This window comes from Cynocephalus volans, chromosome 9, assembly GCF_027409185.1.
Source record: "Cynocephalus volans isolate mCynVol1 chromosome 9, mCynVol1.pri, whole genome shotgun sequence".
Lineage (NCBI taxonomy): Eukaryota > Metazoa > Chordata > Mammalia > Dermoptera > Cynocephalidae > Cynocephalus > Cynocephalus volans.
The window spans coordinates 46576291-46601704 of NC_084468.1; the positions used below are offsets into that span (position 1 = coordinate 46576291).

At 37.9% G+C, this 25414-nt stretch overlaps 2 protein-coding genes across 3 annotated transcripts in view; one reads left to right on the forward strand and one right to left on the reverse strand.

The window, feature by feature from the left end:
- The first annotated feature begins 282 nt into the window (after nt 1-282).
- Nucleotides 283-25259, forward strand: TMEM165 (transmembrane protein 165). Its single transcript, XM_063107288.1, has 6 exons — nt 283-722; nt 12485-12710; nt 18307-18482; nt 19090-19269; nt 23475-23580; nt 24477-25259. The coding sequence occupies exons 1-6, from the start codon at nt 507-509 to the stop codon at nt 24551-24553; spliced, it is 981 nt and encodes a 326-aa protein (XP_062963358.1). The 5' UTR covers nt 283-506; the 3' UTR covers nt 24554-25259.
- The window catches only part of CLOCK (clock circadian regulator), a 137411-nt gene continuing 131166 nt past the window's right edge, over nt 19170-25414 (reverse strand). For both annotated transcript variants that reach the window (XR_010024413.1, XM_063107287.1), the window contains one exon: nt 19170-19591. Coding sequence is in view for 1 of the 2 variants with exons in the window: in XM_063107287.1 (XP_062963357.1) it covers nt 19571-19591 (21 nt within the window). In the remaining variant the exon portion in view is untranslated. The remainder of the gene's footprint in view (nt 19592-25414) is intronic.

The following is a 25414-nucleotide window of genomic DNA, read 5'->3' on the forward strand; positions in this document are numbered from 1 at the left end:
AGGAAGCAGAAGAACCATGCAGTCGTGGGACGGTGGGGCGGGGAGGAAGGAGGGGGGTCCCGGGTGGGGCGCGAGAAGGATGCGGGAAGGAAAAAGTCACGTGGGTCCAGGTACCTGCCGGGAGCGCCGGGTTCAATAGGAGAAGGGCTCGAAGCGCGCCTCAACCTGGCCTATGACGTCACGACGCCGAGGCGACGCCGGGCCAATGGGAGGCCGGCACGGGCAGGGGCGGGGCCTCCGGAGTCGGGGTTGGGCCGCACTGAGGCAGTTGGCTGAGTCCTGCGTGGTCGCCGCGCGAGAGGAGGGGCGCGGAGCCGGCGGCTGCGGACGCGAGCCTGTCCCTACGCTTCCGCGCGCCTCCCCCACCTTCCGCATGGTGCCGGCTGCTCGCTAAGCGGCGGCGGCGAGGCGTGAGGGACGTCCCGCGGAGACGGCTCGGGGTCCTGGCCTCCAGTCGCCGGCACTTCCTCCTGCGGCGCTCGTGCGCAGCCGGCTCGGCCGGCGGGATGGCGGCGGCGGCGGCGGCGGCCCGGAGGGGCGGCCGCGCATCTGCGCCCCGGCTGCTTCTGCTCCTGCTGCTTCCGCTGCTGTGGGCCCCAGCCGGGGTCCGGGCCGGCCCGGACGAAGACCTTAGTCAGCGGAACAAGGAACCGCCGGCGCCTGTCCAGCAACTGCAGCCGCAGCCCGCGGCCGTGCAGGGCCCCGAGCCGGCCCGGGTCGAGGTGAGCGGGCCGCGCGGGGTGGCTGGGGTGGGGCGGGCGAAGCTGCGGAGCCGGCTGCGCCGGGTACCAGCCTCCGGCCGCCGAGAGCTCCGCCCGCTCTCAGCTCGGGCGCCGGCTGGGGGAGGGGAGCCGGCCCCTGCGCCGTGGGTGGCGGGCGGTCGACTGAGCTCTTTTCCTGCTGAGGCCTGGCCTCGTCCTCCTTATGGGGGAGGGAGACGGTGAGCCCATCGAGGAGGGCCGAGATGTTGCTTCGGATCGGGCATCTTATCGATCAGATGTGTCATAGAGTACCTGGGAATAGTCATCCCAAGTGGAAAGTTTTTAACAGGACAGCTGGGAGGCTTTTTGTATTGCCTGAGGATAATCACATCGGCCATTTCATTGTTGAAACAGCTATCCAAAACTGCTTCCCCAAATTCAGCTTGGCGCGGCTTGTGGTTTTTGCCGAATATGTATGGATTGTGAACCGTGACTCTCACTTTTTGAAAACGTGCTTTGGCTTGCAGGAAAGCAGAGAAATAATCAATCAGTCTGTGACGGTGCAGAGTGCTGCAGCGGTGTGGGATGCCAGAACTAAATTTATAAGTAAACCAGAATCCTGTATTTCGTTTGGCCTTCACTAAATAGATGTAAATTAAGCTTTTTTTTTTCTTGGCGGCTTGCCGGTGCGGTAACTGCTTAATCTCCTTTTTTAGTCACGGCAACGTTTTAAAATTTCTTCCCCTTACCAGTCCTCGACCCTCGTCAGAGTCTCTACTAGTAGGGTCCCGTTTGGCGCTCAGCACCCCCACCTCCCACCCCAGGCTACATCCAGCACATCTCCACCTAACTAATCTTCCTAAACGTTGAATTCTATCATGTTACATCTCAGAAATCTTCAGTGAGTTGCCCTTGCGTGCTGATTTCAGTCCAGACTTTCTAGCAGGATGAATGTTCACGTTTCTTCATGATCTGCCTAACCAGCAGCTTTTTAGGCACCACTCCCTTGCTTATATGCTATACTCAAAAAAGAACGTGCTTCAAGAACTCTGGGACATGCCATGTGCTCTCTCGCCAGGCTTTCCGTAAGAAACGACTTCTCTAGAAAAAAAAGACCTAAGGCTTGAAGCCTACGGGCCAAAACTCTTTCCACCATCAAGATTTCCTGGTTAAAAGTGATTTCTCTCTCCTCTGTATAACGTGGCTTTTAATTTATTCATGTCATTGCAAGTTTCCTTGTTAGGCATTTTTCTGTGTAGGACCAGAAGATCGAAATTTCTGAGAGGCTGATTTTGGTTTCACTAAGCAAGAACTTGTAAGAATTGGAGCTGCCCCAGAAGTAGTGATCAATCTTGAGAAATAATGAAGTTCACCTTACTGGAAGTATTCGGGAAGAAGTTGAATATCTGGCTACCTATTAGGAAATTCCTGTGGGGGCAGGGAGCTGGGATTTAAAGGTATGGTGAAGTTAAAATTCTGTGAGCGATTTCATTCTCGCATCAGCCCGTTAAACAGGTAGAGCAGGAGCCATTTCCCATTTATAGCTGGGGAAATCTAGGTTTGGAAAGAGTGATATGATAGCTTAACTTAATTACAGAGCTAGAAGGTAGTTCTCAGCGGGGCTAGAATTAGAATCCGGATCTCTGTGTTTTACCAGGTGCTCTTAGCATTCATTGTATCATGTTGGTTCTCTTTTAACCTATTTTATTTAATTCACAAATAGATTTTAAATGGTTGTTTGGATAGTATGCTGATGTAGGTTTTTGATCCTGATGCCTGGCTTTCCCTTTCTCCTTTTTTGAGGGGCTTTAACGTTTTATTTCTGTCTTATACACACACATCCTGCTGCCTTGGGTTTTCTTAATTTGTGTACTTGCTTTATCTGCCCCACTGGCTTTTGAGTGTCCTGAGAGCATGGGTGTGTCTTATTCATCTTTGTCTCTTCCGTAAGTCTTTGCCTATTCTTGGTATTTAATTAAATAATTTTTGTTGAATGAATTTATAGTATAGTACTAGCATCTCAAGTTTATATCATCTAATAAATGCCGTTATAGAAAAACTGTTTGTAAAATTAACTAGGAAAAAAAACCTTTTTAACAGTACCTATCCAACCTTTTTTTTTTCTTATTGGTTGCTAAAGGATCTACTAGATGAAATTAAGAAAAACCAGGCTTTTATCATCTCCCTGAAATGTAATTATATCCATTAGTGGACTGACGTTGGTTTAGAAATCAACTGTTTAGAGTTGTTGACTCTGAGACTGTGGTAAAGTTTTAACAAATAAAGAGAAAGAAAGGCTCAAAAGCATTTGAGCTCATGAGTAATAAATGTCACATGATAGCAGAGAAATCTACATCTGTACAAGAAATGTGAATCATGTAACATGATAAGAAGCTGGGGTCTTTAGTCCACTGGTGAGGAGAAAGCAGTGAGTGGGCTTCCATGTCATCTCTGCCTACCATGCGTCCCCCAGCCATATGCTCAGGAGTGGGGCCCCCATTCACATTGCTCTGCCTGTCACTCCTGGGTCAGGCTTCTGAGATTGAACTGAAGTGCTGACTCATGAACTTTGTTCTTGGTGTTCACCATTTAATGCTCTGTCATTCTCTTATCAGAAGTTTATTTTAAAAACAATAACTATTTTGGGTTAAGTAACTGTATGTGAGAGTGGGAGAGATTATGAATGTATAACTTACCAGGCATTTAATAGAAGTTCTAGTCTTATCACTATTTTTAAGATAGTGGTAGGCATAGCTATTAATCCCCTTTTTAGGAAGCTAGGAAAAAATCTAGCCATGCAAAATAGAGGCCACAGTGGTAGAAAGTGTCCAGTGACCATATTTAAACAGTCTTAAGGATCTTTGTCTTTAAAACTAGGGGTGTGGAGGGAAAGGCAGGCACAATACTATTTTTTCCCTTTTAGGGTTTTCATATATTCTTGATGGTTCTTTTTAGAATTTTTTATAATTTATTCTATAATATAGCAGAATATAATCATCTTGTTTAATTATATTTTCACATAACTTTTTAACACGGCTCAAGTATTTTTTCCTCTATAGTACTACTGTATGTTGAAAGAGATTTTTCTTTCAGCTGTTTTCTAAACTATGTAATATAGGTGTCATTTGCTTGTTTTGGTCCACCTGGTGGAGGTAAGAAATGATCCAGGTACAGTTTAATAGTCATATAAGCAAGGGTTCGGCATTACTGAATATCTGAGTTTCATCTGATTAGCTTTGTAACTACATGCAAGAGATCTTTTGAAAGTGTAGGATATTTAAATTTAAACTTTTTATGTCACTTTGTGACAGTGGACTTCTAAAAATGGAGGGGGAATAAATCCCTCCTTCCTTGATAGGCATTCAAGTGAAAGATACATTATAAAAATGCAGTTTTATCTTACAGGGTGTTTTAAAGTGAGGTGACTGAATTTCTAACAGGGCTCTCTACTTTGAGTACTTTTTTCCCTCTATAATCAGGTTTAAAAAATGTTAGGGGAGTTCATTCTGAACTTATAGTCATTATTAAACCCAAATTTGCAAACCTATAAAAAGTAGTGTTGAGCATTTGGCTCCTTTCTTGTATGCAGTTTATGTTTCTAGTGACTTACTCAGTTTTTTTCTTATTCCTTCCCTGGGCAGAGTATGCAATATAAGAAGCGTAAGTCCCTTTAGTTGGGAGAGATCAGATAGAAATAATAAAGGTAATTTATAATTTACTGCATATTCCGTAAGTCCAAAGGAGAACTACTCTGGTTGCATAACACAAAATCCTATTACTTGGCTCAATACAAGTTCTCATATTTTTACTAAACTGTTTCTTGGCATTTCTTTGATTACCTTTTAATTGTGAAAAGACCTTCTATAGGATGTTTTGAACTTTTTTCCATTTTTGTTAAGTTGCATTCCTGCTTCATCTAGTCCTACTTCCTAATTCTAGCCTCTTTCCAGCTAAGATTGAGGCCATCAGGTATGAGGACACTTACTCATACTTGCTTTCTCGGAACAAAATGATCATTGTTACTGAATTTATTTAGGGGTATTCAATCATCAAAAGGATTCATTTTTTAAAATCGGTGAAACTAAATACATTTAATAAATCTCAAATGTCTAAATTTATAAATACATTACAAAACAATAGCATTCATAAAAATAAAGTTGTTAAAACATTTATTAAAAGTGTATTTTATAAAATGTAATTGTTAAGTATATATTCTAATATGAATTAACAAGTAACATTAATAAACATAAAGGATTATTTAAAAAACAACTAAACCATCCATAAATAAAAAGACATAATAGTGAAAATTTATAATAAAATATTATATCTTTAATTTTAACACAATCTTTTGAAACCAGGTTTATCCATGGTGTCATTGTTTAAGATGAATGTATATTTTTGTGCATATTTTTACAACTTCTGAAAAAGCCTTTTGTGACTTTTCCATTAAGTGGAAAAGGGTAACTTATATACACACTATAATTTCAGTTTTCTTCTAAAAAATTACTATATATGCACACGTACCACACATATACAAGCAGAGAAGAGAAACTGAAAGAAATTAGCATTTTAAAGGTGGTTATTTCTATTAGTAAGAATCTAGGTAAATATTTTTTCTTCTGTTCATTCTTATGTACTTTCCAAGTTTCTACAATGAACAAATGCCTTTTATAACAGAAAGTTACTTAAAAATTGCAATGCTATTGATTAAGAAGGTTAATAGTTTTACCACACTCCCACCACTCTAGGCATTATAATTTTTTTTTGCAATTTGATCTTATCTAAAAGGAGGAAGATGGCATTTGGTGTCTTAATAAAAAGTTATTTTATTTTTTTATTTTTTATTTTTATTTTTTGCCACAAAACAAGTGTTAATACATTTTAAAAGACTAAGATCATAGAAAATATGTTCTTTGACCACAGAGTAACAGAAGGAAATTGAGAAAATTCACAAATGTGTGGAAATTAAATAACTTTCCTAAATAAACAGTGTGTTAAAAGAAAAATCACAGGGAAATTAGAGAGCACTTTGAGATAAAAATCAAAGAACAATATACCAAAATTTATAGAATGCAGGGCTCATGTCGTGCTTAAAGGAAAATTTATACTTGTAAACAACTATATTAAAAATAGGAAAAATCTCAAGACAGTAATGTAAACTTCTGCCTTGGGAAAATAGAAAAAGAAGAGCAAACTAAACCAAAATCAAATATGTTAGGAAGTAACAAAGATCACAACAGATATATATGAAACAGGGAGTTTAAAAACAATAGAAAAAAAGAAGACTGAAATTACTAAAATCAGAAATAAAGCAGGGGCGTGGTAAAGCAGTTAATTCTTCTATTACTGTGGAGTGGGCTTTGAGGAGAGAGATGTCCTCTTCTTTTCCAGTCTCCATTGGTGACTCTCCTTGTGTTGCTGCAGTCTAGTCCACCTGCACGGTGGCTGTGGCCACTGCTGTGGCATCAAGCTGCTTTTGCGGCAGCTGTGGCTGTGGTGGTAGCTGTGGTGGACCACCTGTGTGGAAGTGGTGTTTTTGGCGTGCTCTTTGCATCCTTCCAGGCAGGGGATGCTGCCCTTGGCTCCTGCCTAGGACCCCAGACGTACTCTGTTTCTTGCCTCTGTAAACCAGACTTCTAATATGGGTATTAGCTGTTTTTTACTTTGCTTTAGTCTTTGATTACGTGGTTCAGTCTCTGCTTTTCTGTTGAAATTCCAATTTTCTTTTCTTTTTTTTTTCTTTCTTTTTCTTTTTTAAAGGATGACCAGTAAGGGGATCTTAACCCTTGACTCGGTGTTGTCAGCACCATACTCTCCCAAGTGAGCTAACCGGCTATCCCTATACAGGGATCCGAACCCATGGCTTAGTGTTATCAGCACCACACTCTCCCAAGTGAGCCACAGGCCGGCCCTTGAAATTCCATTTTTGAAGGTAACCTGTAACCTAGCAAATTTCTAAACCTCAGGAGTCTTTTTCAGTTCTCATTTGACATGGTTAACTCCACTTTTTAAGAGTCCTTCACCATCATGGCTATATGAATTTAGAAAGATTATTTAACCTATATGGCCTCAGTTTCTTCTCTTCTGTTAAATTGGGGAAACAGCTCTTAAATTTTTTGAGTATCGAATGAAATAAGGTATGTGAAAATACTTGGCATCTAGTCAGTAGCTAAGCGAATGATAGTTCCCCCTAAATTGACCATCTGTGATGCTCTACTTACTGCTTGGCTCTCTGAATATCTAAGACAATTTTTTTTTCCTTTGTGTTACCCCTCCACCCCTTCCCCTAAATAAAGACATTCTTTAGGTCCTAATTTTTGAACTTTATCTTCTTGCCTTCTCCTTTGGAAATCTCACCTACTTGCAAAGCTCTAGCTTTTAAATTTAGGCTGCTGGCAACCAGATACACACTTGATGCTGTCCTAGCCTCCTTTACCCATTTTTGATGACCTCTTGGAAACCTTCATTTGAAATGGCTTTTTATCACCTCAGATTGAACGTATCTGAAACCAAAACCTTTATTTTTATTACTCTTTCCCACATACCTTTTAGGAATAATAATGTGTCTCTGGTCAACTTGGCGAAAAACCTCACCATCCTTGATTCCCTCCTTTTTTAAAGGTCTGTTGATTTTTCCTTTCCATCCTATGCAGAATTTTTTCCTTCTCTAATTTGTCCTCCATATTGGTCTTGTACGGTTGACCTCCTAACTAATTGGTTCAACAGCTGGTGTTCTCTACTCTCTGCCCTGATTATTAGTCACAGTGCCTTAATTGTGTTTATGTCTCATACTCAAAAACTTCCCTCTTGCCTCTAAGTTAGTCCATAAACATAAGATTTTCAGTCTGGGCCCAATTTATCTTTCTCATCTTGTCCCAGTTGTTTCTCTGGTAGTTTACTCTCTCTTCTCAGAACATTTCCGAATTCTCTCCCATTTTCTGTCCAAGAAAAACAGTAAATGCATGCATTCTGTTGCATTTTCAAGTTAGCCACTCCATGAGTGACGAGTACTGAATCCACTGAAACTAAAAGCCTTATGAAATGAATCTTGGAACCACCTTCTGTTATTGGTCAAAGGTTGCCCCACAGATGTTAACTCCCCCATATTTCTAGGTAGGGAAAGAGTTAAGTGCAGAGCAGTTGAACATGGTTGAACCTGCCTGAAGCCAGTCAAGGCCTACAAGGAATTGGTCCCCTATAGCTGGAGTAAGAGGTCGGTTTAAGAGGTTTTTTGAGGTGATGCACAACAGAAAACGATATGGTCTATAATTGTGTGCATAGTAAAAAATCCAGATGTACAAGAGAATGTAGAGTGAGGAGTATGTCTCTCTCTTTAGAGTTCAGGGGTCAACAAACTGTAGTTTACCGCTGATGACTTGTTTTTTGTAAATAAAGTTTTATTGGAACAGTTTATTGGAATACTCATTCATTTAAGTATTTTCTATAGCTGCTCTCAAGGTACAGCAGCAGAGTTGGGTAATTATCACAGAAAGAGTATGGCCCACCAGGCTAAGTATTTGGCTTTTTAAGAAAAAGTTTGTCAACCCCTGTTCTAGGCATTCAGGTTCCTTCCCTGGAAACACCCATTGTTACTTGTTTTTTGAGATTTGGCATGCATTTACAATTATGTACATGCTGCATATACCTGCCCCCCCACCAACATGCACACAATGACTACACATATGATATATATGTATAGCTTACATTTATACATGTTTCTAATACAAAAAGATCAACTCCTTGAGTGTTCGTATCTTAAACTGTTTCTGTCATGTACCTGCCATGACTTACAGCCCATAGTATGCATTCAGTTTTATTTTAGGAGGGCAGAATCATTAAGGGCTGGAGTTACTGAGATAGGCCTTGCTCAGGAGGTTCTGCTTGAGGTGGATCTTGGGAACTTTGGATGAATAGGGGGATAATGAAAAGGAGGTAGGAAGGGAAGTAGGAGGACTGTGACTGAAGGATTGTGGTTAGCAAAAGCTTGGTGTGCTCTCAGCTGCACTGCCCAGTACTGTAGCCAGGAGCCACATACAGTTTGTGATATGATATGTGACTAATCCAAAGTGAGATGTGCAGAGAGTAAATACACCCTGGAGTTTGAAGACTGTGAAAAAAAGAATGTTTAAATATCTCATTAGTAATTTAAGAAATACTGCTTATCATTTAAATAGTAGTGTTTTGGATATATTGGGTTAAATATTAATTAAAAATAATTTTATCTCTTTTACTTTTTAAAATGTGGCTACCAGAAAATGAAAAATTACATTACATGGCGCTGCTCTGGCTCATCCTTCAGAATGGAGTATAAGGTTCATTTTGGGAACCTGTGTGTGATTAGATGGGAAGTATTGGATATCTGCCAGAATTTAATGTTTGGATTTTATGTTCTACGTATAAAAAGACCATTACACTTTCTTAAACAGTGAAGTAACATGATGAAATTAGTTTCATGAAAATGCACACATGTGTGGTGCTACAAAAACTAACTTTGAGTTCTTTCTGTGTACCTAGGCATCATCCTGAGGGCTTTATTCATTCATTTATATTTAATCCTCACAACTACCCTATGAGGCATAGGTATCCCTTACGAACTTTAGTCACAGGAAGGTGTACTTACTGGCCCAGAGTCATGAGGTAACTGGTAATGCCTTGAATATGAACTCAGGCAGTCTGATTCCAGAGCCTACACTTTTACCACAACACTATGTCACCGTGAGATGTATTAGATGAGGGAAGTGATCCTTGCACGTAGGGAGCCAAAAATGAATGGTAACATCATTTTCTGACCCTCTTAATATTTTAATTTTTAAAAATGTTCTGTCATCATGAAACCCTGATACTTGTAAGTTATTATCACCATGGGTGGTTAACAGTATGATTTCGGCCATCAAGGACTGGTTTGATGGCTACAGCTATTAATATGTATTTATATATTACATATTATAATTGTTGATTGTTAATTTATAATATTAATCATTGTATATCATTTGTTTTTATTAATATACTATAATATAATTATAATATTATAATAATATAATTGTAAGTAATAATATAAGTAAGTATAATAATATGGCTGTTTATTGCAAAAACTATAAGTTGATTTTTCTTGTGTTCCTGTATATAGGAAGGTTTTAAGAATATGTAATTTTTTTGTTGTGCTGTTAAGGCAAGTTTTATTTTTATCTTCTACATTTCACCGAGGAACAGAGAGTAATGTGGCTCAGGTTTTATGGGTTGGAATTATAAGAACATGAGAAATATGTAGTTTTGATCACTATTGTGTTTGATTTAAAAAGTAAACATTTTCTGTTTGAGCTCGGAGCTAATTAATCATAAATGGGGTATATTTATTTCTAAAATTTTTCTTGGATTTCAGATCCTAAAATTTTACAGTGAAGTTTTTTCGTATAAAAAGTATATCCAGGGCCGGCCTGTGGCTCACTTGGGAGAGTGTGGTGCTGATAACACCAAGGCCACAGGTTCTGATCCCATATAGGGATGGCCAGTTGCTCAGTGGGTGAGCATGGTGCTGACAACACCAAGTCGGGTTAAGATCCCCTTACCGGTCATCTTTTAAAAAAAAATTATGTCCAGGAAGAAAATCTTGTTAGGGAGAGCGGAATCAAATGTCTATTTTTTAGGATGCTTAATGCCCATAGGATATTGGAAGAGAACGGAAGCTCATTTTTAAAGGGACGTCAGCATAGATGCAACTAAGACGGTAACGGAGAGAAGGCTAGAAGCTCTTAACATGGCACTTGCTTAATCAAGAGCTGGCTGCCAAGGGTGCACATCGTCTCTTTTTTTTTTCTTCTTCTTGCGTGTACTTAAAATGAAAAAAAATAGTTTCTAAATTGTCTAATTTCCTCAGTTTTTAGCTCAGAGGTCCAGTCAGTAATGCTTAAATTTTTCTAAACTTTACTGTGGAATTTGGGAGTCATGTTTATGTCATGTGTTAAGGAATGACATGCACACTAAGAATTTAGGATTTTATTCTTATCTCTCACCTCTCTGACTAGGAATAAATGTAATAAATATATTTCTGTTTTTACCTTGTCCAAAACAACATATGTTCTTAGGTTTCTTTTTTTTTCTATTTTTTAGGTTTCTAGAGATTCATAAGCTTTAAGAATTATTTAAAGTTAAATATTAGGATTGGAAGAAACCTTTAGAAGTGATTTATCGAGTCCAGGGTTTCTCAGCCTGGGAATTATTGACATTTTGGATAATAATTCTTCGGGGCGGAGGGAAGGGGCTACTGTCCTGAGCATTGAGCATTATACGGTGTTCAGCAACATCTCTGGCCATTAGATGCCAGTACTTCCCCTTCAGTTAAAACAACCAGAAATGTCTCCAAACATTGCCTAATGTCCCCTGGGAGACAAAATCGCCCTGGTTAAGAACTGCTTGTCTAGCCCATTTCCTGTAAGTGGTGGTTCCCTTCTCTGGAACTCAGACGTTGAGAAGAGAATTAACCACTTTCTCTAGCAGTCCATTCCCGCTTCAGGTGGCTCTCTTGAGATGAAGTCTTTTCTCTGTATATTTTTAGTTATCATCGGTAACTTTTCAGTTCTCCCTTTTAGGACCATACAGAATGGATACTCACATAACAGCCTTTCCCAGTTAGTGGACTGCAGATACCTTGTTCTTCCTGGTTCCTTATGTGATTGTTTCAGAGCCCCAGTCTAAACTGAATTTGTAATGGGCCAGATAGGAAGGAAATTCTTTAGCTTTTTGCTGGCTACATAAGGCCTCTGTCGTATGATCTACTTCCTTTCCTTCTGTCCTTCCCTCCCTGCTTCTTCCCCCCTCCCCATTCCTCCCTCTTTCTCTCTTTCTCTTTATTTTTTTACAGCCTCTTAAAAATATAGAAAACATTCTTCACTCGTATGAGCTGGGTTTGGCCTCAGTGGTAGCTTGCCAATCCCTGATTTTAGAGTCTCTTTTCCATCTCAGCTCATCTTCAGAGGGCAATGCCTTCTTAAAGTGTGGTGCCTAGAACCATATACAGAATTTTGGGGAAGGGCTGAGCAGCACAAAATAATGTTGGGCTTGTCACCAACTCCTCAAAGTGAAGCGTATTGCCTTTTGGGGGGCTTTTGTCACACTTTCAACTTCATGCCAACCAAGACTCTGGTTTGTCTTTTTTTTATTAGGCCACTTTACCATCTAGGACTTTTGGGGGGGGGGGCAGCTGGCCAGTACAGGGATCTGACTCCTCAACCTTTAGTATTATCAGCACTGCGCTCTAACCGAGTGAGCTAACCAGCTAGCCCATAGGATATTTTTAGATTTCAATGTGGGACCATCCATATATCTAAATCTCATCTTAGCTAGAATCAACTCTGCTTCTAGCCTTTTCAGAGATTTCTAGAGCCTACATTGTGACTTTTAAAGTGTTGAGATTTCTGTCAACCTCACATCATTTGAATGTTTGATAAACATACCTGGGTCTTCCACCCAAGTTACTAATAAAAATTTGAGTGAGATATGGCTAAGAACTAAATGTCAAATAACAAATACTTAGAAAATAATTTTAATGTATGGATATAGCTGGTCTGTACTTTCTTTTTTAAATTGTTCTGGAGAATTGTACATATACCTGTATTATTGCAACCATCATCAGAGGTTACTGTCCTAATTATATTAATGGCTTTTACAGTGATTAGACAGTTATAAGTTTAAGGACCATGGCAGAAAATAAAACCTGAATCTTACATGAAAAATAAAAGAGTTTTAAAGAATTTTTCAAAAAGTAACATTTATTTTTTTAATTTCAGAAAGGATCTACACCAGCAGCCCCAGTTCATACCAATAAAGAAGATCCAGCCACCCAAACTAATTTGGGATTTATCCATGCATTTGTCGCTGCCATATCAGTCATCATTGTATCTGAACTGGGTGATAAGACTTTTTTTATAGCAGCCATCATGGCAATGCGCTATAACCGTCTGACTGTGCTGGCAGGTGCTATGCTTGCCTTGGGCCTAATGACATGCTTATCAGGTGAGTGTGCTTTTTCCCCCTAATGAGTTTTGTTGAATTAAGGGGAAAGCATGGTGTGTGGCACTGAGTCGTTGAATCATTCAACAAGTTATATTGGAATTTGGTTTATGTTCCAGAATTCAGTAAAAGGGTAAATAGTTTCAGTACATAAATTCCTAAAAACCAGATTGCACTTTTTAAGTGAAATTTTTTGCTATTTATAGCCAAGATACATACTCCTCATTTATTCACTGGTTTTTTTGTCCTTGCTTTTATTCTGTTTCAGCTTTTTTTCTTTTCAGTCCAGATAAGCTTATTTATATTTGATATTTTAGAAATAGGACCCAAGAAACTACAGAGAATTGCATATTTTCCTGTTGAAGGACGTTTGGTAGGTAATCAATAACTGAGAAGTAACTTTCAGTTTATTATTAAGCTATTTTTACCTATTATGGTAAGGAATGAAACTTTCTTAGACTCCTTGTTTGTGTTATTAGATTTACTACTTTATAGGCTTCGATTTTTCAGAGAATTAAACCCTAAAAAAGTAAACTTAACACTAAAATAACTGAACATAGTTTAGCCTCTCAAAAGCCACCCCAAGCCACATGGTTTGGTAGAAAATAGTGAGCTTTCCACTTAGAGTCAGACTTGGATTTGAGTCAGACTCTGCCATGTATTATCTTAATGATAAGTTACTTAACCTCATTGAGCTTCAGTTTCCCCCTGTGCAAAAGAGGTAATAATTTCTTCCTACCTCAAGGGTTGTGGTCTGTATTAATTAGATATTTTATTAAGAGTGCTCAGTCATTCACCTCTCTTCCCTCTGCATGCCTTAGATTTATCATATGAAACTTTTTTTTAAGAAAGTGAAATTTTATTGATATTTTTTACATTCTAGGATGATGATGTGAGCAGTTGAGAGGGAGGGGGAAAGGGGAAGGAAATGGGATGGAAAAAGGAAGGAGGCGGGATGGGCAGGACTGAGGCCTGTGGCACCTGCCTCATTCCCTTAGGGGAGACTGGGGAACTTCCAGCGGTGGCTTGGTCATTGCTGGGTTGGGTGCAGATGTCAGGGGGGTGTGGAAAAGCCCTTGCCTCCTACCATCCCAGCTCGGGAACCCAGGGCCTTTCTTGCTACAGCTTGGTGGTCGGCTTGGTGGTCGTTGCTGGGCTGGTGGCATGTGTCGGGGGCGTGGCTGAGGCCTGAGGCCCCCGACTGCCCCTTCATGGGAGAGACCAGGGCGCTTCTTGTGGCAGCTCAGTGGTCACAGCTGGGTGGGGGGTGGCCAAGGCCCTCTGAAACTCATTTCTTAAAAGTACAGAAAAAATTCTGTTTCTGGCTGCTTGGATGCTTGTTAAAGCTTGTCTTTTAAAACATATAAATGAGTATTTTAGTGATTAAAATAATTTGAATATTTCTCACATTTCAGAAATTAGTATGAGCGTTATTCATATTTCACAATGAAAACATGATTTTCTCTTCAGTTGGCTACAGAAAATAGGAAAACTTAGGAGAGTTGCAAATGGTGAAATCATTTATTTGGAATGAGTTTAAACAGTATTAGTGAATTTTATTGCTGAAACTTCCAGCCTCAAGGATGACTATAAGGCTCTCATCTCTATCTGTGCCCATTCCCTCCTCTGGAAATTGGCCCCATCAGTTCCTGCCACTTCTATGTAGTCAGTTCCTTTTCCTCATGTGTAGTGGAAAGTAAGCCTCTTCTGTCCTAACCCTCGCTGTGTCTCCCTCTAGCTGCTGGTACTATCTGACAGCTCTTCTCACCTATACTTCTTGAAATAGTCTGTATCAGTGGTCTTCAAACCTTTTCCTTGTGTATTCTCTAAAATAATTTTGAAAAATTATGTACTCCTTCTCACATTGAAGTTATCTGAAATTTTATCTTAAATTTAAGGAGTTTAAAAGATCTAATTTCTGGTATATTATGTAAAATAAAACTGTTAATGGTGTTTTAAAATATACCCAATGGAATCCAAATTCTGTTAGCAATTTGATACCTACCATTATGCTCATTCCTTTTAAAAAATGAATATACTCTTTTTTAACAATTGGAAACTTACATTTTTTTCTCCTGTAATTCTTATTTTCAATTTTCATTTTCTTTCCTTGAAGAATTTTACCCTAATGATTGTAAGTTTTTGCTTGGAAATCTTTTGTGGATCACCCCATTATATTTATCTGCAATAAAAATATGCACATAATGTAATTAAATTTTGAAAGATGTTGAAAATTTCCTTTGCTGTGTCTCTAATAAATGTTAACTTTATGGGTTGAATTATTATTTAGTACAATAGTTGATCAAAGCAAATATATCACAAATTTAAATAATTAAGCACTTTTTAAAAATTGGAAATGCATCTCTTACAAAGATGATAGGGCTATTCTTTTTAAATTATATGTCCGTGGATGAACATTACTTATTGCTAGAATAAAGTAAGGTTTAGCATCAACACTAATCTTTTTTTAAAAAAGCAGATGTAATGTCTGAGAAATTTTATTCACATAAATGAGTAGATGCGAAGGAATTTTGTTATAGCCTTGTCACTCAATTCAGAACTCATGAGTTATGTGCTAAAAATCACACACTGGTCTGTAATCAAAAATGATTTTTAATGATTTACCAGCTGACAACTCAATGAGGTCTTCTGTTGATTTAGCTGAAAGTAGAGAATTGGAAACCATCAAGTATACCAAAAAAGTTGATTTTTTAAAAAAATTTATCAAGTGACTATTCTTATACATGTCTTCTACATGTCTTTTACCTAGAATTAGAAGTACATTGCTTAATTGGTTATATTAAGAAATGGTTGAGAAAATGTTGTTAATTTCAGTGTACCTTTGCTAATAAATTGCTTGAGTGTCAGAGGAAAGGGTTCCAAAGAAAGAGGAAATAGAGGGACAGTAACTAGGGGGAAAAAAAAACACAGTTATGATGCCCAATAGTTTTTTGCTGTCTTATGGATATGTCAGGGCAGAAAAGGTGGGATTGTAAATGTCAGTAAATAACATATTTTTTTCAGATTATCTGGAGATGAAGGTAAAACTAAGTTTAGGAGATTTAAAAATGTTCACAATATTTTTTTTTTTAATTTTCAAAACTTGTTATAGATATAATTTTAAATTTACAAAGCTGCAAAAACACAATAGTACAAAAACATCTATATACCTTTTGCCCAAATTCACCTATTGTTGACATTTTATCCCATTTGTTTTAGCATTTATGCTCAATCTAAATTAAATTATATATGTATGTATACACATAACTTACATATCTATAGATGTTTACATATATGAAGGTTATTTACATAACATATCTATATGTTTTAGATATGTGTACATGTACAGATGTAATTTAATGTATTTTATATGTATTTTTATATAGATATATTGATACTATAATCTGTCCTCCATATTTTAATTTTGCTAGTTTACTTAATAATATCCTTTTATAGCCATACTTTTCCTCTCCAGTACAATATCCAGTCTAGGTCAGGTGTTGCATTTATTATCTTTTTAGTCTTTCAATCTGAAATATTTCCATAGCCTTTTCATATGTGTTTTATGACATCAACTTTTTTTTTATTGCAGCATAGTTGATTGTACATATCTGTGGAGTACAGAGTTGAATATCAGTACCTATGTGCAATATGGTATGACATCAACATTTTTTGAGTACAGTGTTGTCTCCTTCCCCTCTTAATGGAGTATTTCTCACTTTGTATCTGTCTGGTGTTTCCTCATGATTATAGATTGAGGTTATGCTTTCTTGACTAGAAAACTACTTAGGGGATTATTTTATCCCTCTAAGAGTATCCCATTTGGAAGCACATGATATCCTTATTGGTGATGTTAATTTTGACCACCCAGTGAAGATTTCTCTTGTATATTGTCTTTATCTTCCCTTGCAACTAATATGCAATCTGTAGGGACAAACTTGAAGACAATACAAGTACCCTATTCCTCATCAAAATTTCCCCATACATTTAGCACCAATTGATGATTCTTGCATGGTCTAAACCTTCCCTTGATGCTTGTAAAATGATGACTTTTTAATTCCATTACTTTCTCCATATTTAATTGTTTTGTTAGCATTGCAGATTTGGCTGGTGGGAGCCTCTCCAAGCTGCCTCCTGTGTCCTTGTGACATACTCCCATCATGTTTTTGCTCTTCCTTACTTTCTGGTATACAAAATATTGCAGGTTCATCATCTTGTACCTACATTACCCAGTCTTGGAATTCACCATTTTTTTTTCTTTTTTTTTTTTTTTTTTCTTTTTAAAAGATGACTGGTAAGGGGACTTGATTTGGTGTTGTCAGCACCACGCTCTCCCATGTGAGCTAACCGGCCATCCCTGTATAGGGATCCAAACCTGTGGCCTTGGTGTTATCAGCACCACACTCTCCCAAGTGAGCCATGGGCCAGCCCTGGAATTCACCGTTTTTCTGAGGAGCCTTTCAGTGAAGAATGGTATTAGAACTTAAGATCTGGGCACAAGGTGGCTCATTGTTACTGAGATGTCTTTGCTTTGTGGCCTTTTCAGTGGATGGAGCTGGAAAATACATGCCTGTGTCATGTGTGTCTGTGTGTATACACATATATACAAATATACATACAATACTTCAAATATAGATGTGCATATAACATAGGTTAGCTACATTTCTAAACATGATTTTTGATCTTTTCAATTTCGTAATGTAGTAAGGAATAGTTTATATATGTGGTTATACATTTGATGTTCAGGCAGATTTATAAGTATTACACCCATTTTGTAAAAAGAGCTGAAGTAGAGTAATTGCATTTATTATATGTATGGTCGTGTTCTCTGGCCCTTCCATCATTTTTAAATTTTAACTGCTGAACTGATACAACTGATACTACTGATGTCAGTGTGTTTCACAGTTAGGAATTTGGGTTCTTGATGTAGTTCCAAGTATCACTTTTTGTATAACTTACACAATTTTTTTTATCCATAGAAAAGAATGGTACTGAATAAGTTTGAGGCTGTTGTAAACATTATTTTAATATATGTATAAGGAATTTTTAGTTTTCTTTCGTAAGATATACTTATTTTAAATAGTTAAAAAGGAGCAGAGTGTGAATTATGCTATATGAGACTCATGTCATGATTCTTCACTGCAAAGTTTGTAATTTAAAGATTTGTGATGAAGAAATATCACCTACATATGAAAGTGTTATAGCTTCCAGGTTATAAAATCTCAGATCCTTAGAGAGCATCAAAGCTAACTTACTTCCACTTCCAGTTCTATGCCCTGCACAACATAAGTGTCAAGCCAGCCCCTGGCTGAACATGTCTTGAAGGGAGGTAAATATCTTATGAAAGGTTCCTGTGGAAGACATGCCATCTTCAACTGGACCATTGATTTCTCAGTAAGCCCTGTTAGGTCCTTGGCTAGAGTTCTATATTGGTGGAGGGAAAGAAGTGGAATTATTTAAGGTTATTACATATTAAGATGAGCTTCTAATGTGAACCACTTAAACAGTGCTGAGTTATGATTTCTGAAGTTAACTGTTCCTTTGGTTGGTTGTGATACACGCCAATACTAACCAGATATACTGTTGCATTTTCTTCTAGTTTTGTTTGGCTATGCCACCACAGTCATCCCCAGAGTGTATACATACTATGTTTCAACTGCATTATTTGCCATTTTTGGCATTAGAATGCTCCGGGAAGGCTTAAAGATGAGCCCAGATGAGGGTCAAGAGGAACTGGAAGAAGTTCAAGCAGAATTAAAGAAGAAAGATGAAGAAGTAAGTCGTAGCACTGTTAAATATCTGGACCAACAAGGCACTCAACTAGGAATAAACACTATCCAGAGGTTTTTTAGTGGCCACATTTGTGTATGATGTGTGATATGTGTATGATATTGTGTATGATGTGATGTACATATTTGTGTATGATATGTGTAGGCTACACAAAAATAGCTCATTTTACTTCATTTCCATTTGTATAGCTTGCTGTGATATGAGTCTGGGTTAGGGTGAATGTGGTAGAGAAAGGAAGCTGAAAGATGAATACTGAACGTGGACAGTCAGTTTTCTTAATTAGATGGATTATAAGCTCTTGAAAAGCAGGAACTGTATTTTATAATTCTACGTGTTTCTTCCATGGCATCTAGAAGAGTAAGTGATCAGTAAGTTATCATTTGATTTATTTTATCGGGGAGGAACATAAACTGAAACTATAGCATTTGTTGCTACGTGAGACCAGTCATTCAAAGGGGAGGCTTGGGGTCACGTAACATTCAGTTTCTTTGAAGCACATTCCATAGAATGTGCATACTTTTAAAAAGAAACATAAGTGATTTTGTGCTATTTTGAGTTGCTTCTTGGGATTAATGTCATTTTTTTGTTTTAGTTTCAGCGAACCAAACTCTTAAATGGACCAGATGTTGAAACGGGTACAAGCACAACAATACCTCAGAAAAAGTGGTTGCATTTTATTTCACCCATTTTTGTTCAAGCCCTTACATTAACATTCTTAGCAGAATGGGGTGATCGCTCTCAACTAACTACGATTGTTTTGGCAGCCAGAGAGGTGAGTGATATGTGATATGTGAGACTGCTTTTGTGTTTAAACTAAACATAGTTAATATTACTTTGCTCCAGAGAACACGGGACAGAATCAGGATGGGTGAAAGGATTATTTCATATGCTAGACTCTGTTTCACATCTAATCCTGCCACTCTGTACAATTGACCTCTCTGTTTCTACCACCAGTCAGATGAAATGCTTGTATCCAAACTTAATTGCTGTTTTTACTCATCTTGCTGACTTGTCACTCTTTCCTTGAGTTTTGCCAAAATGATGCTCTGGCATCTTGGCTTGGTTTTCTCTTCTCAGAATTTTCCTTTGTATACCTGTTGAAAATACAAATTGGTATAATATTACTGAAGGCCAATTTGTCAGTAAATATCTAAGGCCATAAAAGTGTATAACTTTTGGTTCTTCTGTTCCTTATACTAAAGAAATAATTGAATGTTGCACAAGTTACTTATAAAATATTTATTGCAACTTAGTAGAAATTTAGAAACAGCCTAACTGTCCAACAGAGGATAATTGGTTTAATTATTTACAAATTTCTGTGTAGCTCTTGGAATATTCACTCTTCAACATAATTTTAGTAACATGGAGAAATTTTAAAAAGGAGTTTTACTTTAAAAGTATTCAAAGAACAAAAAAGACAAAATCAGAATGTTTACAGTGCTTGATTTTGGTGTACTGCCATTATGGGTGACTTGTTTCTGTATAGAAATTTTTTGTTAAATCCTAGCCCTAAGAATACCAAGTCCTAGAATGGTTAAACTACACAAGACCTCAGATCATCTTATTGTAGCCTTTATGCATAAAGAACCTGAAGCAGAGAGAGACTGGGTGACTTGTCTGAGGACATGAATGGGTTGGTAGCAGGGGCAAAGGACTAGAGCTGAGGCTGTCTGCCTTGTAGCCTTTTCTACTCTATCTTGTCCATAGTTGTTAAACGCCACTTATTTAAAAGTACCTATTGTTTTTTATTTTTAATCTTCCTTTTGAGGGGAATTGTCAAGTTTTATATGAGGTATCTGTTATTCACACAGATTTATCAAGATTTACTGAGGAGATGGTTGTGGAATGTAATGCTACTGCTACTCTTTGAGCTCTTCTTGATCTTAACTAATATTTCTTATCTTTTTATATCAAATTATACTGTTTTTATCAGATTGAAATTGGTTCTAACTCCTTGAAAATGTCTGCCATAAAAGAACAAGTTCCTTGACATAGGCTGCAGTTTCAAATATAAAATAGTTGAGGGCCATGATTAAGATAGTTGAAAAAGGCTGTTTTGTCAGAAAAGTCACAAAAATGCTGTTTTGAAAAAAAATGGAACTTTTTATTTTTCATTTGATTCCCATAAAACAAACTTTCTTTTAAAATGTCACTTTAATGGCTGTGCCCTGTGTTCTTCTTGATTTCTAGCCTTTCATTGGCTTTCAGATTGTGAGAATTGGGGCTTGAAAGTGGCCATTTTGTGGTGGTGGGGCTGGTTCTGCCTGGGTGAGCCATCGCGATGGCAGAGTTATTGTGTGGCATAGAATGAGCTGTGAAAGGCTCCAGACTCCCTGTCTGTACGAGACACCTTGGTCTTCCACATTCTAGCAGCAGGGCCCATGCTGATTGGGTTTGAGTCTTTTGCTGTGTGACCACATCACTGCACCTCCTTCATTTCCTCATTTGAAGATGGGGATTACCTACTTTGTGGTTTTGTTCTGTGGATGAAATAAGACAATGTATGTAAGGTATCAAGCACAGTTCCCAACAGAGTGCACTCAGTGTTACTACACTTCCACACTACCAGCTCCGCAGGTATAGTTAAAAGGCAAACGTATTACGTCTGTTTTTTGTTCCCTTACTATTCCTGGGGGTTTTTTGTAGTATTTCTGTATGAACCATGCAGTAGTCTAGTTCAGTCCATTTTAGTCTGCAACTTTATCTCTGCTTCCAGCATGATTTAGTGTTCCCAAATTGGGTTTCCCAGAATCCTAGTGTCCTTTGAGATGTCAATGAAGGTGAGGAGAGGAAGTTTCAGAGTCAAATAAATTTGGCAAGTAATATATCCCTGGGGTTTTTTGATTACTTTTTTAAAGATTCAGTATACAAATCAACAGACTATGAAAAATCCTGTACTAAAGGAACTATTTAATTTTATATAATCAGCAACTTTTCAAGTTATCACTTTCAAATACAATGAAACCATCTTCTGAAGTAGCAGTTTTAGAAGTTACAATGATACACAAATAGAAATTGGGAAATGTGGTCCAGTCTTCCATTCTTCACAGTACATGCTTCAAACCATTTCCGCTTCCTCAGTCTCTGCACATACACTGCTCACTGCACACCAGCCAGCCTTACCTCCTCCTTCACAAAGAGGTCATCTCTTCATTCCCACCCATCACAGTGGCAGTCCCTTCCCTCCTCGTGTGTTCTGGTCCTCAGCCCTCATCCCCCACCCCTCTTATAGCTTTAATACTTTGCCTTTCTCTCAGCCTAATTTTGTGGGCATTTTTAGCATGTACAATTCTGTTTTCTTAAATCCCTTTCCTTAATTCTCCTTCTCTTCTAAATACCACTTTCTTCCTCCCCTTCCCCTAGTCTCAAAGGGCTTGGCTGTGATGGGAATAAGAGTTGGCTCTACTTGCCTGCTTACTAAGCCCACTGGACTCTAGTTTCTGAGCTTAATGCTAATGTTGATTTGATGCTTTGGTGCTTTTTTTGAGTTTACTGCAGCCATTGACAATACCTGCTGTGGTTCTCTTTGGAGGCTAATTGCCTGCCACCTTTTCATTCTCCTTTGGACTCTTCTTCTGTTGCCATGATTGTGTTGTCAACATCCTTCTCTTTCTGCATTCTCTCAGGGTTATGTCAAGCCCATAGCTTATTCACCATCGAATTCAACTGACTCTTGAACTTCACTTTTAACTCCCGTTGGCACCCATAAACCCTTCTCCAATGGTTCTCCTACCTTTTTATCACATTGGTGTTACCATAATTCATCCAGAGTTATGAAAGAGAAACGTCTTTCATAACATTTATCATTCATTCATCACTGAGGTCTATTAATTATGCCTCTGTAATTTTTCTAAATTCACCTGCTTTCCTCTGCCCATGTCTCCCATCCCGATCCTGGCCAACGTTGTTTTTGACCTGGGCTATCGCAGTAGCATTCCAGTTGATCACCCTGCCTAAGTCTTGGTCCCCTCCTGTTCATTCTCTCCATTAGACTTTTTAAAACAATCTTTTTTCAGTCACTCCCCAGCTAAAAACCAATTCATGTCTCGGGACAAAGTCTACACTCCAAGTTTTTTTTTGACCGGTAAGGGGATCGCAACCCTCTGCACAGTGCTGTCTGCACCATGCTCAGCCAGTGAGCGCACCAGCCATCCCTATCTAGGATCCGAACCCGCGGCCTCGGCGCTAACAGTGCTGCACTCTCCAGAGTGAGCCACAGGGCCGGCTCTACACTCCAATTTTACAAAGGCCTTCATGACCTGGCTCCCACCTACTTTGATGGACTCCCCTCTTGTGACTCATTGGTTCTCTCTAGAAGGAGACATACTCTATGGTTGGTTATGTCTTACTGCTGGCCTGTTGCTTTCTACTTGGCATGTTCCTTCCCCCACAAAACAAAATCAAATCCTCCTAGTTCTTCAGGGCTTCTTTTTTCCTGGAAAACCTCCACTGATCCCCCCAATCTGAGTGCCTCTAGTTTGCTCGAGTAGCACATGTAAATACTTTGTTCCTGGCACTGAGCTAAAAGTACTGATGACACAGTGGAGAATAAGGAGGCAGAGTTTCTGTGTTCAAGAAGCATAGTCATACTATACAGTAAAGGTTTAGTTTTTTTACAGTATCAAACCCTACCTGAGGGAACAGTGGTCTAGCTTAAATCTCCCTAGCATTTGTCACATAAGTGCTAAATATTGCCTGTGAATGAAATTTAATAACTGCTGAAAGGTTCAGTTAGCTTTATTTCATTACGATTATTTTGATTTTACAAATTGAGGTCTAGTCTTAGGTATAACGTACATATTCCTTTCAAGTAGCTGTTACAGCCTTTCATAAATTTATTATATACCTGAATTTTTAGAACTGTTTTATGCTTTTTTTATAGTTGACCTACATTTTCAGTACTGCTTGGTAGTTACCTTTCTCAAGTAGTAGTTTCAATCTAGGTTTTAAATTAATGCTAGTTATTTTTGCTTCCAGGATCCTTATGGTGTAGCAGTAGGTGGAACAGTGGGACACTGCTTGTGCACTGGATTGGCAGTAATTGGAGGAAGAATGATAGCACAAAAAATCTCTGTCAGAACTGGTAAGTTTTTTTTGTTTGTTTGTTTGTTTTAATTACAAAGCAAACTTTGTAGAATCACTGAGAGATTAGAAAAAGGGTGTTAGCTTTGATTAAGTGTGTACTTCTAAATTATACCTGGTCTTTGTAATTATCGTCTCTTAGAGGTCCTGAGTATTACACTTGGTACTGCAAACATAGACTGTTTTTCACATGCGTAGAAGTTAGTAAAATACAAATTCATCTAAGAGGATTATTTAATTCATGGTAGCTTTTTGCTAACATATTTTTTTAGCCAGTAAAACAATCATCGTGTGAAAGTATGAGAAGTTTTTGTCCTTAAAAATGTGCTTATAAGACAGAATCATACAGAGACCATATATACTGATTCTGCTGAAAATTTCCTGTGTAGCTATAAATAATTATTAGATGTAATAAAGACGGAATAATTTCAGTCTCTTTGCTAGTCAGAAGTTGCTGAACATTCTCTTTTGTAATTGGGTTTTAATTACTAGAGATGGGGGGGAGGAAGGGAGGGGGTTGGGGAAGTGATAGGTCCAGCAAAGGGCATAAAGAAATATCACAATTTGTAAAAATGAATATGCTAATAAAAATTTTTAAAACATAATTGGGTTTTAAGATGAGTTATAGTTCTACTGTTTCTTGTCAGCAGTGTCTTAATCTAAGATAATCCTGTCATTTCCCAAAATTGTGCTGGAGAAGAAACAGATTCTTACTGTTTAGAGTCAGGCATGTTTTGTTCTTTGCTGTGTAAATGGTTAAGTGGTTCTAATTTGTTTCCAAGATTAGTTTACTAGATTGGAAAAATAACAGGCAACCTCATCGACTCCCTCATAATTTTGTACGGTATCAAGATATAGGAATTTTGCCTTATTTAATTTTTTTCTCTTCTTTTCCAGTGACAATCATAGGAGGCATCGTTTTTTTGGCGTTTGCATTTTCTGCCCTATTTATAAGTCCTGATTCTGGTTTTTAACAAGTTATTTGTTCATTGGTATTTAGTTTAAGATAGATAACTCTTGTCTTTCTGTAAATAGTGTACATTATAACTAAAAGTCATAGAAAATACTGTATTTTCTAGCATTGATTTGTGAGTTTGACCCATTTAATGAAAGTGTTATGCCCCAAAGAGATAATCATTGATTCTATCTGTAACGTGGATTTTTAAAAGAAACTTGACTTCTAAGTGTGGATTTTTCTTCTCTCCAGCATAATTAATGTTAATATGGTCCCCATTTTCGTTTTGGTATATACAGAACCATTGTACATTGGGGTCTGCCACCTGATATTATTTTAGCACTGACCCCTTGACAGGAATATACATTTTCTCCTTGATCACTGAGATGTTTTAAGATATTTACCTTAAAAGTTTTCTTGGGAAAAGAATGACTTGATTTCTGTTTTTTAAAAACATAAACATTTCCCTGAGCCAGTAAGCAGTAGTTTAACCATCATGTCTTTTCTTAATTAGGTTCTATCAGTAACATGAAACAAGAATTGTTTGCCAGGTCCATTCTTCCTCTTTTTCTTTAATTGGGTTGGACACCCAATATAAAAACAGTCAATATTTGACAATGTGGAATTACCAAATTAAAAGAGAATACTATGAATGTATTCATATTTTTTCTATATTGAATAAACAATGTAACATAGATACAATGTAAATAAAAGTGGTATGACCAGTGCTTGTCTTTCCTTGTGTTATACAAGTTCATAACTTTCTAATTAATTTATTAAAGTAGTAGTAGTATTTAATAGGCCAGTTTCTAAAGTTGATGTAAAAACTGATGATACATTAAATATCTTTTAGATATGCTTAGAGTAGCTAAACAGAAGC